At 37.6% G+C, this 14,241-nt stretch overlaps 1 protein-coding gene across 46 annotated transcripts in view; it reads right to left on the bottom strand.

Annotated features, from left to right (window-relative positions):
• Positions 1-14,241, bottom strand: part of LPP (LIM domain containing preferred translocation partner in lipoma) — a 657,925-nt gene that overhangs the window by 145,472 nt on the left and 498,212 nt on the right. For all 46 annotated transcript variants that reach the window (XM_072752457.1, XM_072752453.1, XM_072752428.1 and 43 more), the window contains one exon: positions 11,159-11,285. In XM_072752457.1, coding sequence (XP_072608558.1) covers positions 11,159-11,285 — 127 coding nt within the window. The remainder of the gene's footprint in view (positions 1-11,158; positions 11,286-14,241) is intronic.

A 14,241-nucleotide genomic window follows, 5' to 3' on the forward strand; every position in this document is an offset into this window, starting at 1 on the left:
CCCAGGAAAATCCTTAAACAGTGATGCTCTGAGAGTATCCACCACAGGAAAAAGAATTCCTTATATCCTATAATACTATTTTATTTTTATTAACTGACAGTTAAAGCTACTTTAAATTCAGTGAACCTTCTCATAAGCCTTAAGAAATGAGGAACAGTACGGAGCAGAGTATAAAATGGTCTGGGGAATATAATTCTTGAGCTTATTTTCCAATTCTCCAGCTTATTTTCCAATTCTTCTGTGGAAGTCTGAAGCAAGAGCTGTTTTCCTATCCACCTATGTCTTAATGGTATGTGGAGGACAACAGATGAAAAGTATTTGAGGCCAAATAAATTAAGGGGCTAAAAGATCCCTATAAATCGTTTAGTTTAATCTCCTAACACAAAAGATGAGCCCCCTGGAAAAAGGGCTGATGGAGAGGTCACAACAACTCTTCAGGATAGTGTCAGGCCCAGACTCTGGCCTCTGAATGCTTGATTTCTGGCTCTTTACACCACTTCTCTGCCTCTCATGCTAACATAATTACTCTGGGTGGAAAAAAAATGTTTATTTTGTAAAAGTCAAGTCAATGGGTGACCTTGAGGCAATTATGTCATCATGGTGTTCCATCATGGTCTTCTTGTTAAATTATATCCACATTTCTCCATACTTTGAATGCTACAGGATTCATGGATGAACATTTTAAAATTTAAATATGGAATTTAATTTAATGTTTTTTAGGGGGAAATAGGAGCACCTATTTCCACCCATAATATCAAAATATGGATATTATTGATATAGATGAAGATAAAGTAGGCTAAAAAGTTCATTGATTTAAATAAAAATACTAGGCAAATCGTAGCCCAGATAGTTCATGAATATGGTAAAAATTATTAAGGTGTCTCCAATTACCACAGAATGGGAAGTTCTGAAGCTAGATAATTTCTAAGCACCTCTCTAACTATGCCATGATCCTAAAGCTAAGTAGGAGAGAAAGAGAGGTGTAGGTTAATTAATTGTTTTCTAGTACTTCTGGCCTATTGCATCCTTTTAGCCTCCTTGAACAAGTCACTTCTGCACAGCATTTTTGTTTTCTCATTGAAGTGAACACATGATCTCACTTATGGGTAGAAGTGGAGTTGAGTCCAGGATTTGGAGAGATTCAAGGTTTGATGGTCAGAGAACCAACCGAGGTCTGAACTCGGAGCTGTGTAGTGCTGTAACAAATTTGGGAGGATTCAATACAACATGACTGACATTGGAGTCAGTTAGGAAGAGAACTGGACCTGTGTCTGGGTCTTCCCAGTTTATTGGTCTTGGTTATTTTCTGCTTGTTTTTCTTTAAAAGGATTCAACTGTCTTTGTTGAGAATCCCGATCACAGACAGTATGTTACCAATCAGTCTACTCCCTAGCAATAGGTGTCTCTTCATGTGAATTTCTGTGACATTTAATCAGGCCAAGTCAGCTGGTAATAGTGGGAAAAGTCCCTGAACCTGGATGAAAAACAATGTATTTTCCATTGCCAGTCATAAAATCAGTTCACCATCAAAGCCATTGATGTTACAGGACTTAACCATGCTTTATCTTCTTCGCCATTACATTCCATTCTCCTATTTCCCGTTGTGTACACTACAATGATTGTATAGTGTATAGTGTATAGTAGGAACTCAATAAATATTTGTAGATGAGTGAACGTATTCAATTAAAAGTACAATAGGTATCTACCAAATAGAACTCCACAGATGTTCAAACAATGGCTTTGCTGACAGTCAATTAATTAGCCCTTCTGACAAATCTAATGTCACTTCAAAGTCTGGAAGGAGATGATTATCTGTGCGTTTTAGAGAAAGTTGTGGGGAGAGAGCAGGTGAGGGGGAAGAAGGATGTTTGGAGGGTAGAGGGAGTAGAGTTCACAGTTATCTATATTTGTGTGTTTAAAATCAGAAAAATGCATAATTAGCACTTGCTGGTTCAGATCTCAACTCTAGCCACATAGTTCAGCACACAACCATAACAACTTATGAATTGGAATCTTTTTTTTCGGGGGGGGGGGCCATACAACGTGTGCTCTGCCAGCTCATTTTCTCCCAGAATGCCAGGATGGCTGTCAGTTATTAGGTTAAAAAAAAAAAAAAAAAAAGAAAGAAAGAAAGAAAAAGAAAAAAAAGTTTCATTATGAAGTAGGAATCTCTTTTCTACATTATATTCTCTGATGAAGGGAATGATGATTTCAATGTAATTGAATAAGTGGGTGTCTGCTATTGATATAAAACTATATGAAACAGCCATTCTGGGTGGTGGTTCACAGCCTGGAAGGGGTTTAGTTTAAGCGAATGACCTTTCACAGCTTGTTGCTATGGAAAACACACATAAACATGGGGTAAGGATGTTTCTTTCAATGTGATGCCCTGCTCATCTGACCTGATTAGATCAGAATAGCAGAAAATTGAGGAGTTAAGAGATTGGCCTGGGAACCAAAGACTATAAACTCCACAGTAGGAAATGAGAGAAATGGGGAAAGTGTAATCTAACAGCTTAGAACATCTCAACTATGTAACCCATCAACTGACCAATTTCAACCCTTAATTTTCATAGAAAATTCATGCAAAAGAGACCAAGTTCAAGGGTATCAACTTAATTTTCACTGAAGTTCAATGAATATAGCAATTGTATCTTACTCTACACATTCTCTAGAACCTTTAAGTGATTAAAAAGGGGGAAAGTGAATTATAATCCATGGCTCTATCACTAATTTGCGACTTAGAAAACTCATTTGTTTCATCATCTCTAAAATGGAGGGGATTTTCCTTAGATAGTCTCTGATTCTCCCCAGCTCTAACCTTATGATTCCATAATGTGCTAAATAAATATATGTTAAATGAATGAAGTATTTTCCCTCTGTAATTTGCTGTATGCCATGTCCTGCCACAGGGGATATGCAATGTCTACTCACAATTTTCATTTATATGCCCATTAATTAATTAAACAAATATTGAACATATTGAAGCCAGTCCTTGTTCTAGAAGTGAAAATGGGAACACAAAAGTGAACTAAACAAAACTGTTGCCTTCAATCAGACTTTCATTCTAGTGTGGAAAACAGACATGAAATATTACAAACACACAATTTGATGAAAATGGAAAAAAAAGATATTGAGAATCTCTTCAGTAATTTTTTATCTAAAAATCAAGGAGCTCAGGACAGTATACACACAAAGGTCCTCGCTAGTTACTGATTTTATTTTATCATTTTTTTTTAAATTTTTATTTATTTATGATAGTCACAGAGAGAGAGAGAGGCAGAGACACAGGCAGAGGGAGAAGCAGGCTCCATGCACCGGGAGCCCGATGTGGGATTCGATCCTGGGTCTCCAGGATCGCGCCCTGGGCTAAAGGCAGGCGCCAAACCGCTGCACCACCCAGGGATCCCTTATTTTATCATTTTTAGGGGCAATGCATTCTTTACTCAAGTTGAATAAGGTGTGGATAATAATAAGGGATGGGTTCACAAAAATGTCAGGCTAACCCACTTCCTCACCTTTGTGAATAGCCCTGCCATCCCTCTTCTCACCAGCAGAGACTAATTTTTATTCTTTATTCAGAAAGGAACTTCTGACCCTTGAATTTTAAAAACTTCCAACTGTATGACCTTGAATGAGTCATTTGGACTTCAGTTTTCTGGAAAACGGAACATTGTTCTGGATAGTTTCTAAGATTAAATTCTTCTTTATGACACTATAAGTCTAGGTTCTCGAATCAATACTTAAAAACACACTATATAGCCAAATTAATTAAAAATTAACGTGTGCTAAGATGGAACACATAAATGCTTAGGATTATTTATTTAGTGCTGTAAACATATATTGCCCCAAGCAAACATCTTACCAGAAATCATTACCACAAAAGGAAATATATCTAATATGTCTCATTAACTAGAAAACATTCTATTCCCACGACCCACAGATATCTTAAACAAAGAGCTGGAGAGAAACAAAACCAAGAAATCCATTTTTTCCCAAATCAATATAACCTTTTCTCTAAGCCATTCATTTTCTAATTTTTCTTCCATTGTGGTTTTGGGGGTTTTTAATTAATTAGGTAATTTTTTTTTCCCAAAAATAAGATTCCTAAGGCCTCAGGTTCCTTCCATCTGTACCAAAGGCAACTGCCCACCTGGAGTCATTTCCCAGTTTGTAATTGACAGGAACACTTTGGAAATTGTTTTCTTGACAGAAAATAATAACAACAAAGAAAAACAAATTATTTAGTACCTCTCAGTTGAGACCTCCCTAAGCACTTTTCAAAGCAGACACATTGTTCCTTGTACAGATGAAAAAGCTAAAGCATAGGGCATGTTCACTGATCTACCTCCCAGTTCATGACTCTCTAGCAACATGGTGGGAAGAGTGTGATGGGGAAGAAAGAGAATAGGATCTGGAGTAAAGGCCTGGGTGTGTCACTGCAGTGCTGCTGTTAGGGGAGCTATGCTTCTGGGATCTTTGACATGTTAGGGGTGGGTGGTGGCCCTGGAGAGTGGGGAGTCCCTTAATTACTCAGATCCTGTATGTCTTCATATGTCAAATGGGGAAAAAATAGTCTGTTTTGCAGGGCTGCTGTCTAGTTCAAATGACATAACAAGAATGAAAGTGCTTTACAAATCATCATATTGATGTCAGTTATAATCACGTTATAGTAATGACAATCTGGGGGTCAAAAAGAAACTGGATGCAAGAGGCTGATTCCCAGGCCAGTTTAGATGCCCATGTCACTGAACATCAGAGTAGGACAGTACTTTCCAAATCCAATCTCATTGTCCATGAGACTCTTGAATACATATCACCACCCTTCCCCACTTTGTCCAGTGGTGGTTATTGGATGTTGGGCCAGACTCTTCCAAGAACTTCTGTCTGCTCAAAATGTTAATTCATTATACTGAATGGGAATCACCCACTTCTCCTCACTTGCCTTGCTTTGTTGCTAGCTTTGGAAATATGGATATCAAGTTTAATTCTTTTCCACATGGCTGTCTTCCAGAGGCACCTGGGCTCCAGGTTTCTTTCCTCCATACCTTCAGCCATACCTCAAATAGTGGTTTGCAGCTTCCTAAGCGTCACAGTCCAAGTCCTCCACACATGCTCACTTATCAACTGGTCTTACTTGCATCAAAGACAAACAGACTACTGATCCTCATTGACTGGGGCACTCTGTTTCAACTCCTGAACATTCACTGGATATCCATGTTGCTCTCAACTGAGAAGCTACATTGCACTAAGTATGGTGAGTTAGCTTAACTAATACAGTAATTATAGCACATGTCTACTCAGGCCTTTCTTCTCTTGAGGCTTACCACATGCCAGGTCCCTACTGCCTCTTATCTTCCACTTCTGTTCTACCATCCTAGTTCCCCCAGAACAAACTTCCGGCTTTATGCAAAATTTCCCAATATACCTCAATAACAATACTTGGAGAGTATTTGAACAAAATTCGGAGACCAATGCCAAGTTCTGTGACAAGAGTTTACCTAGTGCTGCTCTGAAGGCACTGAGATTCTTCAAATAGCTCCCTAAACAATTTTGAGACTCACACACTTCATTTTTTTTTAAAAGAAGGAATAAGACAACACTATGTAAGCAATGCCAAGATAATTACAGCTTTGTGCTTAAAAATAAGCTGGTAGATATTTTCATTCTATCCTCAGATACATTACAGTTCTCATTTCCAGAGATACTATATTCTAATAGTATTGTCTTGGGTCTTAGGGTCTGTACAGCCAGAATGCCATTATTTTGGGGAGAACTGTGTCATGGATACAGGGATAGACCAATGTGGAACCTCTTGTACACAAACCTACTTTTTCTTTCAAAATGAATGGAAGCATGAAACTTGGAGGCTCTGGGTGTGTCAACCAACATGGAAAAACTCTTGGATAAATTCAAAATATGTGGCAAAATTACCTAGAGACAAACTCCACTTTCCATTACATTTCCCCCTTATAACCGTCTGAAAAATATAAACTCCAACGATGGCAACTAGCTTGCAAGCTCCTGAATATTCTGGCAATGGTACCTTTCTTCCCATTCATCTTACTAGCTAATTTAAAAATTCTCCCTCTCATTTTAAGTTCTGGAGTTTACCCTAACATAATAATTCACAGCTCATCACCTCTTGTTCTTCCTATACATCTATCCCTGACACTGAGAATCTCCTTTAGTATAAACATACTTTTCTAGTTGCCCAGGGAAACAGGTTGCTCTAAAATGCAAGCCTTGCTGCAAATGATTTGGGCCAAAGACCACTGCCTGGTTATTGAAGCAGATGAGAATTTTCTACATCTCATTTCCTTATGTTTCCTTTCTTTTCCTTATAGGGTAGTGTTTTGAGGCCCACTCAACGACTCCACTGCTCATGGAAAAAAATACTTGGGGAATCTCCTATAGCTCAATCACATAAGCCTAAGTAGATGGAAAGTGTTCACAGCATGAGAGACTTTTGTTTCTCCTTTAATTAAGATATGGACTTACCCATCTGCCGTGTTATGGGTTCATTCCTTGTGGCCTATACTGTCATACAACAATTCATGATTTTGAGGAAGATGGAAGAGAGAGAGCATTGAAACACTAAAACTAACACCTTTTTGGATAAAACCATAAAAAATATATATATATACCCGGCTGAGATTCAGTTGAAGGTTCCTGCTTGCAATATTTATCAAGGATTGGCTTAAGAAAACAAGATGTGCCGTAGTTATCAGCAATTTGCCTCTCCTTGAGGTCAACAGAAGGACAAGTCAGCTAACAGAGTTGATAGGAAGGCACTGGGTGTCCTGTGTTTAAGTATGTATCTGAACCATGGCCAAAAGGCCATGCTTAGTGTCACAGCAGTTAATTCAGGCATTATACAGAGTTAAGATATATTGCCAGTGACACTGAAGTTCCAGCTACACAACTTATGGCCCTGGGCACAGATGGTCTCTTACTTGAAGATCATGACATTGGGAGGTAAAGGATGACATGAGGCGGAACAGCCAACTAGTGACTAGCTCTAGGAACAATGTATGCCTTTCTATAATGGTAATGGATCAGTATGGACTTGAGATGAGAAGAAGGAGTCCAAATCCTGAATCCTATTAGCTATGTAACCTTGAATAACTCATTCAGCTTCTCTGACTGTTTCCTGACCTAAAAAATGAAGATATCATCACCAGACCTGTCAGTCAGACTATGACTCTGAAAAGAGCTTTAGATAAATATCAGTTCCCATCATCGCCACCCTAATGACTATCATCTCATCAGCAGAAGAAAAGGTATGCATCCAGTAGAAAACAAGAAAACATACACAAGAGGGGGAAATATCAAAGATCCACTGTAATCATTAAAATATTCAAGTTTAGGGCAGCCCCGGTGGCCCAGGGGTTTGGTGCCACCTTCGGCCCGGGGTGTGATCCTGGAGACCCGGGATTGTGTCCCACGTTGGGCTCCCTGCATGGATCCTGCTTCTCTCCCTCTCCCTCTGCCTGTGTCTCTGCCTCTCTCTCTCTCTCTCTGTCATGAATAAATAAATAAAATCGTTAAAGAAATAAAATAAAATATTCGAGTTTAGAAGGCACAGGAATGTAACTCTCTCTATTTCTCCCACCCAAGAAAGGAGTCTTAAAATAATTCACTTCAATACATTTTGGGGGAAGAAGGGTGTCCTAGTAATGGTATCTCTAGCTGTTTTAATCTAAAGTGATACTGCCTTCCTCACAATATCTTTATCTATCTATATCATCTTAGCTATATATGTAGATCTATTGATTGATGTATCATCTGTCTAGACTATTTCAAAGTAAGTTGCAGACACCATGACACGTCACCCTAAATACTTCAATACGTTGTTCCTATAAACAAGGATACTGCTTCGTGTAACCGCAATGCCACTGCCACATTCATATTCAAACTTTTCTAAATTTGCCCCAAATATTTAAGAGTTGTTGTTTTTTTTAAATCCAGAATCTAATCAGGTCTCCTGCCTTCTTCCTCAACTTTATTTCTCATTATTTGTTCCTTTCTACATTGGTGATTCACTCTAATGACTTTATTCTGTATCATGTTAAAATTTCCCTCCTCAGAAATGACATTGCTTCTGTACTATTATCTCTCTTCCAAATCTCTTATTAGCATACTTTTAAAGATGTAACTCAAAGGCTAACCATTCCATAAACATGTTTCCATTCCTGCCTGGGGATGTCTAGTCTCATTTTTCCGAATTCTCAAAGAACTTTGGCTGCACTTCGATTAAGTCACTTGTCACTTTCAGTCTTGTGTTAGGATTAAACATCATCACTCTGTCTACATTCTCTATTAGACTATAGGCACCTTTAAAGGTAAGATCCATGTCTGCCTATCTCTATGCCTCACGCTACTTAATAGAATAGCTTGTATATTATAAGCTCTTGGTGAATATTTTCCACCTAAAGTAAATTTTCCTTAAATAATTCTGGCCTCAACTCAAATTTTGTTCATTCTATCTACTCAGAAGAGAATAACCTTCTATTTTCTGTGTATCCAAAGCCGATCTCCTCCATAATTATCCAGCCTAAACTTTTGGAGGTGATGGATATGTTTATTACCTGGATTGTGGTGACAGCAATACAAATGTATACACATGTCTAAACCCACTATGTTAGGGACACTGTTTATATGCAGCCGTTTTTTGTACATCTCAATAAAGCCAGGGAAAAGGTTTTTAGAAGAAAAAAAACAGTATAGAGTGGAGTGTGGATTCTAATCAAGTTCTGCAATTCATTAGCTGTTGATATTGAGCAGATTACTTAACATTTCAGTGCTTCAATTTCCTAATATGGAAATAATAATAGCATTTACAGGGTTATATATTTTCTATAAGGATGAAATGAGTTAATTCCTATAAAGTACATAAAATAGTGATGCCATATCATAAGCACTCAATAAAAGTTAATCATTATTTCACATTCTCTCTCATGGTTCATAATCCTTATTTGGCAATGATTATTTACCAATTGGTGACATGTGTTCTATTTTTGCAAGGAACTTAAATTTAAATCAGGTAATATTAATGGATTTTTAATGGGCATATCTTATTTTCTTAAATAAAGCATGGGATAACTTTGATTATTGAGGATATTCTATATGCCAAGAACTTGTCTAAGTGCTTTCTATAAATATTTCACTCAATACTAAAATAACAGTATGAGCTAGCGATTATTTCCATACTACAGATAAAGTGAAACAAAAACAAAGATTGAGAGAGCATAAGTAAGTTGTTCAAGTTGTCTAAGCTAGTAAGTATCATAGCTAGGATAGTTCTTGAAGGCAAAGATGAAATTTAATTTATGTTTGTTTCCCAGAAGGCTTAATACATATTCATTAACACAATTACTATCTATGTTCAATTTTCTTTATTGCCGTGTATTTAGTTGCTACGATATTTGAGGCATATATACTTGTTATGTTGGTTTGCTTTTTATTTTTAAAATATACATATACAGTATACAGATAATATACATATACAGTAACGTTAGTTTTTGCTCTTAACACGCTCTTCTAAAAAGTTTACCTAAGATTCCAATATAAAGCTTTTTACCACATCAGTAACAAGAGCATGATACACTTTTAGTATACTTTAATATAACTAGAGACTTCTTAAAAATATTCTCCATGCATTTGTCCTATCAATTTATGTTTAGCTTTTAGCTTTGTTGTATTTCTTTGGATTAATGCTGTTTCTATGGGAACTTACTTGTGTCGAAAGAAATTCTAGGAAACATTTGCTCCACACTTTTGACTTACCAAGGTGGGAAATGGGGCTCAGGCAGATGGGGAATATTTCAATACCGCCTAGCTAGTCAAGGATACAGAAAGGACCAGAACCAAAATTCTTTATTCCCACTGCTGACCTGTATCTATATACAAATCAATACCATGTTTTTCATGCCCTATCCCATTCCATCTATGGCATAGCTTTGGACCAGTGCCTCAGTTCACCTGCTATATTACCCATTCCCAATAGGGAGCAAGGGGAAAACATGAAGATAGTAAATGTCTAAAGAAGTAAAAGCCCTGTGTGATGTATTTGCCTCTATGCCTTTGCTCCTGCTGTCCCCCAAATGTAGTCTCTTTTCTCTACATGTCCTTAAAGTGATGTTACTCAAACTGTGGTCCATGGATGGGTGTCTAAAAAATATTTATCACCTCACAATGAGACAGGACAAAAACATAGCGTGAGTATTTAGGAAATGATATAACACTTTGATAGAGTAATTTATTCCTGTTAAATCTCATAATGGTAAAACTTGGCCTTCCATTTTGTATTCTTTTGATTTCAATGTTTTAAGTAAGTAATTTCAATTGTGCTCTAGACAAATATCAATCTCCAACAGATTGAGGATGAAATAGTTGTCATCACAGAAAATCTGGGAGGCACTGCCTTGAAACATCCACGTTCAGGTACCACCAGTTCCTTTGTAAGGGATTCCCGATGCTTCTGATGAATAGAGCTTGAACATTTTATAGTATCTCACACATCCCTCTCTTATGCCTCTTACGGCTTTCTACCAAGATTAGTAATTATTTATGTATTTTCCTTATGTCTCCTGAATAATTATAACTTCCCTGAGGACAGGTTATGCATCCATAACAACTCATAATTGGCCTAAAGTTCATAAACTCCCATTACACTAATGGACTGGATGGTATAACCATTCATAATTATTTACAGATTTGGAGAGGGGAGAAGGTTAAAAAAATACAATAGGAACATCTTTTCCTAAATTCCTGTAGGTAAAAAATTGAGAGTGCAGAAATTAGATACTATCCAATTCCATATTCTGTATATAAATATTTAGACCAGTAAGGAACCTGAACTTATACAGAAGCCCTATTTCTGCTTATGGAGAAGCTTATATGATGACAAAATTCATTTTAAAATTGAATTTGTATCTCAAGAAACTGTACAGTACCCTTGCTAAAAGTGCAACAGAGATCACACTTATGGCAAGCTCACAGAGCAATTTCCAGAATACTCAGTTGTGTGCAGATACATATCAATTCCAATGTGTCTAGACTCAAACCCTTGCCAGCAGAGCTGATAAGCTCCTAATTAATAACTAAGAAAAACAGAAGGCATTTACTTCGGAAGTCATCTCTAGTCCCCACTCACCAAAGTATTCATCAGCAGGTGGATTTTCCATATCATACAGCATCTTCTTGGTCAGGTGTTCAAGCTCATCTTCAGGGCGGAATGATGGGGGAACAGCTGGAGGCCCCATGGACCCTGTTTGTCCACCCTGAAAGGCAAAGAATACATAGTTCTTTAAATGCAATCTAGACACTCAAGACAGTCAAATAGTGTTTTCATTAGAGAGGAAAAAGTATTGGACATGACTACTAAGAAATCCGGGTTTCATTATGATCAGTTTAATCAGTTCCTCAGTGTCTGACCTGGGACATACCATTTTACAGGATCCACTTGTCTTATCAAGATGAGTCCTCTACTGGGCTTTAGAAATCCATGTTTACAACAGTAGGAATTCATGTCATTCAAAAATTGCTAAGCAGTTACTATGTACCACTTGTATATTTATAAAAACAAGATGAATAAATGAGTCCCCACCCCCCCAACTTTAAGGAGTTTATGGACAAATGAGAGATTCAGGCTCATTAATAATCAAGGATAAAGCAACTACAGAAAGTACATAACCATGGCACATAAGGGACCTCTCCTGTAGCCTGAAAGGAAGAATTCAAGAGGAGAGACAGACTAGGACTTACTCAGCAAAAGGGCAGGAAACTTATGATAGAAGTTTTTTACATTCAGGAAAGAAAAAGGCCAAATGGCATAAGGAGCTCCTGGCAGTGGAATATTTCTGCACCACGTATAAAGCTTGAGATGTGAGACAAGATGGATCTTATGGAATACAGGGGTGCAGAAAGTGAATGACCCTGTGTTCCAGGGTAGCTTCTTCCCCTAGTACTACAAATAGCCACATACCAAATGGGGAAGGTACATCAATAGTACTGCTACTAGGCTGGTGTTTAAATAGGTGGGTGAGCCAGAATTATAGCAATCTCAGAGAACCAAAGTATCAGCGAAAGATTACTTGAGATGTTCAACCAAGAATCTGAAGTATGTAGAGAAAGAAGGAAGGCCAGATGTAAAATAGCTTTGCACTATGGAAATAAAAGGGACTCTATTATTTTATTTTCCTTTGCCTATATTGTAACTTTGGCCATTTCCAATATCATATCCCCACATTTAATCAGAGGGTTTGTAAGAGAAAAATGTTCAAAAAGTTAAGAAAGGACATCCACAATGGCTGACATGGAGAGCTGAGATTGTGAGAATGTTTATGTACTCTTAAGCTGTCAATCAAGAGTTTTTCCTTTCATGAACAGTTTACAAGAATCAATTCAACAAAACCTGAAGCTGCATATTCATTCACCTGCTATCCTCACTCCAGAAAATGAGTTCTTGGATGTGAAAATCGTGTAAAGTATAAATCCCTGTACAAATGTTTCATTCTTACTACCCACATTTATTTCAATCACTGCAAGATGCCTATTAATTATCTGTGTGATGTCTGAGGCATAAAATGCTATCTAAACATATGTGAAGCTGTTAACCGGCACCTACTCGAACTTTTCTCCGTATTTATTTTCCTTTCTTTTTTTTTTTAAGGTTTTAAAAAATGGATAGAAAGTTGGGAGTACAGACAAAAGAAGGCCAGAATGACAAGAATTTTTTATGTTGGTTCATAATCATACCCTGGGATTCTATTTCATTGTTGAACAACTTGGACTGGACAATGGACACAGTGAATAAACTATGGCATGTAGCTGGTGACAAAGACAAAAAATAGAGAGCGGCATGCCACAATCTCTTATTCATAGTGAGATAAAGAAATCTGATGCCCAAAAAGATCAGGGCAGGGCTAGTCATGATAAGCCCAGCAAAAGAGCCCACCCTAGCTTCATTTATTCAATAAACATTAAGTGTTAAATCTTAAGGCCTCCTCTAAAGTGCAAATAACATTTGAATACTGGACGAGTGATTTGCTAGTAATATTAAACTTTCAATGGCACACATGTTATCTACTTCTAGGAAATTTTTGCAGAAATAATCATAAAATTTTATAACCAAGGCTAGTCACAGAAACTATATTTGGAAAAAGGAGGAACCAAAAGTAACAGTTTGTTACTTATTGTTCCATGGGTAAAAGGTCACTTAACTGGACAATGCTAGATACATACAATAGAATATGAACACGTTTAAAGAGTATATTATAAGTCTATCTGCTCAAGTATGAGAAAATGACATAGCCATGTTATTGAAGGAACAGATCTAGAGACAGAATAGGAATCTTAACTGATGGCCCCATTCTATCTACAGTTCTATATACAAGTAGGAAAAAAAAGTCTGAGAGGACACAGACTCGTGTTAAAGGGGATCATCTCTGGGTTTGGAATCCTAGAAGCCTTTTAATTTCTAAGTTTGTGTTTCTTTTACAGTGTGTAATTTGACTTCTGCAATCTATGAAACACAACTTTTCAAATGCAGTGAATTCAAGTGATAAAGATTTGCTGGATACTAGCAAAGCCATGGAACAGGGTAACCCAAGTCAAGTGGGAGCTTTGAAAGGAGCAAAAGGCTGAAGGTGGGTCACAATTTAATGTGAGTGGGGAACAATGTAAGTGGTTCTGCGTTTAGGACTAAAGAAGCAAGAGAAAGGAAGGGCCAGCTAACAATTGCCATGCCATACTGGGTGCTTAGTGCTTCTCTATGGGCCAGGGCCTCTAAGCCTTGTATGAGACCACAGGCAACTCAATTCCCTTTTGGCAGAGATTGGCACCCATAAAAATGCACATTGAATTTACTTACAATTTTGGGAAGCTCATAGGCTACAAGGAATGTATCTAAAGACCCTCAGCAGGTAGGAACGTACAGGCAACAGAAACCTATGTGGGGATTTTTAGCTGGGAGGTGAGCTAATCCAATTAGAAAGTTCTCTCTGGAGCTGAGAGAGGACAGGAGAGCCATGAAACTGGAATGAGGTGGGAAGCTTATCCTAAAATATCTGTGGCCAGAGACTGAAGGGACATACTGTGTGCCAGTGGCATTATGGTTGGAGACAGAGATTTAAATCTGGAAATGGTTTCGTGTCCTTAAGCGAGCGTGTGAAATCTTTATGATTTCAGATTTCTTTCTGTAAAATGGGCTTGTCAATGCTACCTCACAGTCGCTGT

Source organism: Vulpes vulpes, chromosome 3, assembly GCF_048418805.1.
Source record: "Vulpes vulpes isolate BD-2025 chromosome 3, VulVul3, whole genome shotgun sequence".
NCBI lineage: Eukaryota > Metazoa > Chordata > Mammalia > Carnivora > Canidae > Vulpes > Vulpes vulpes.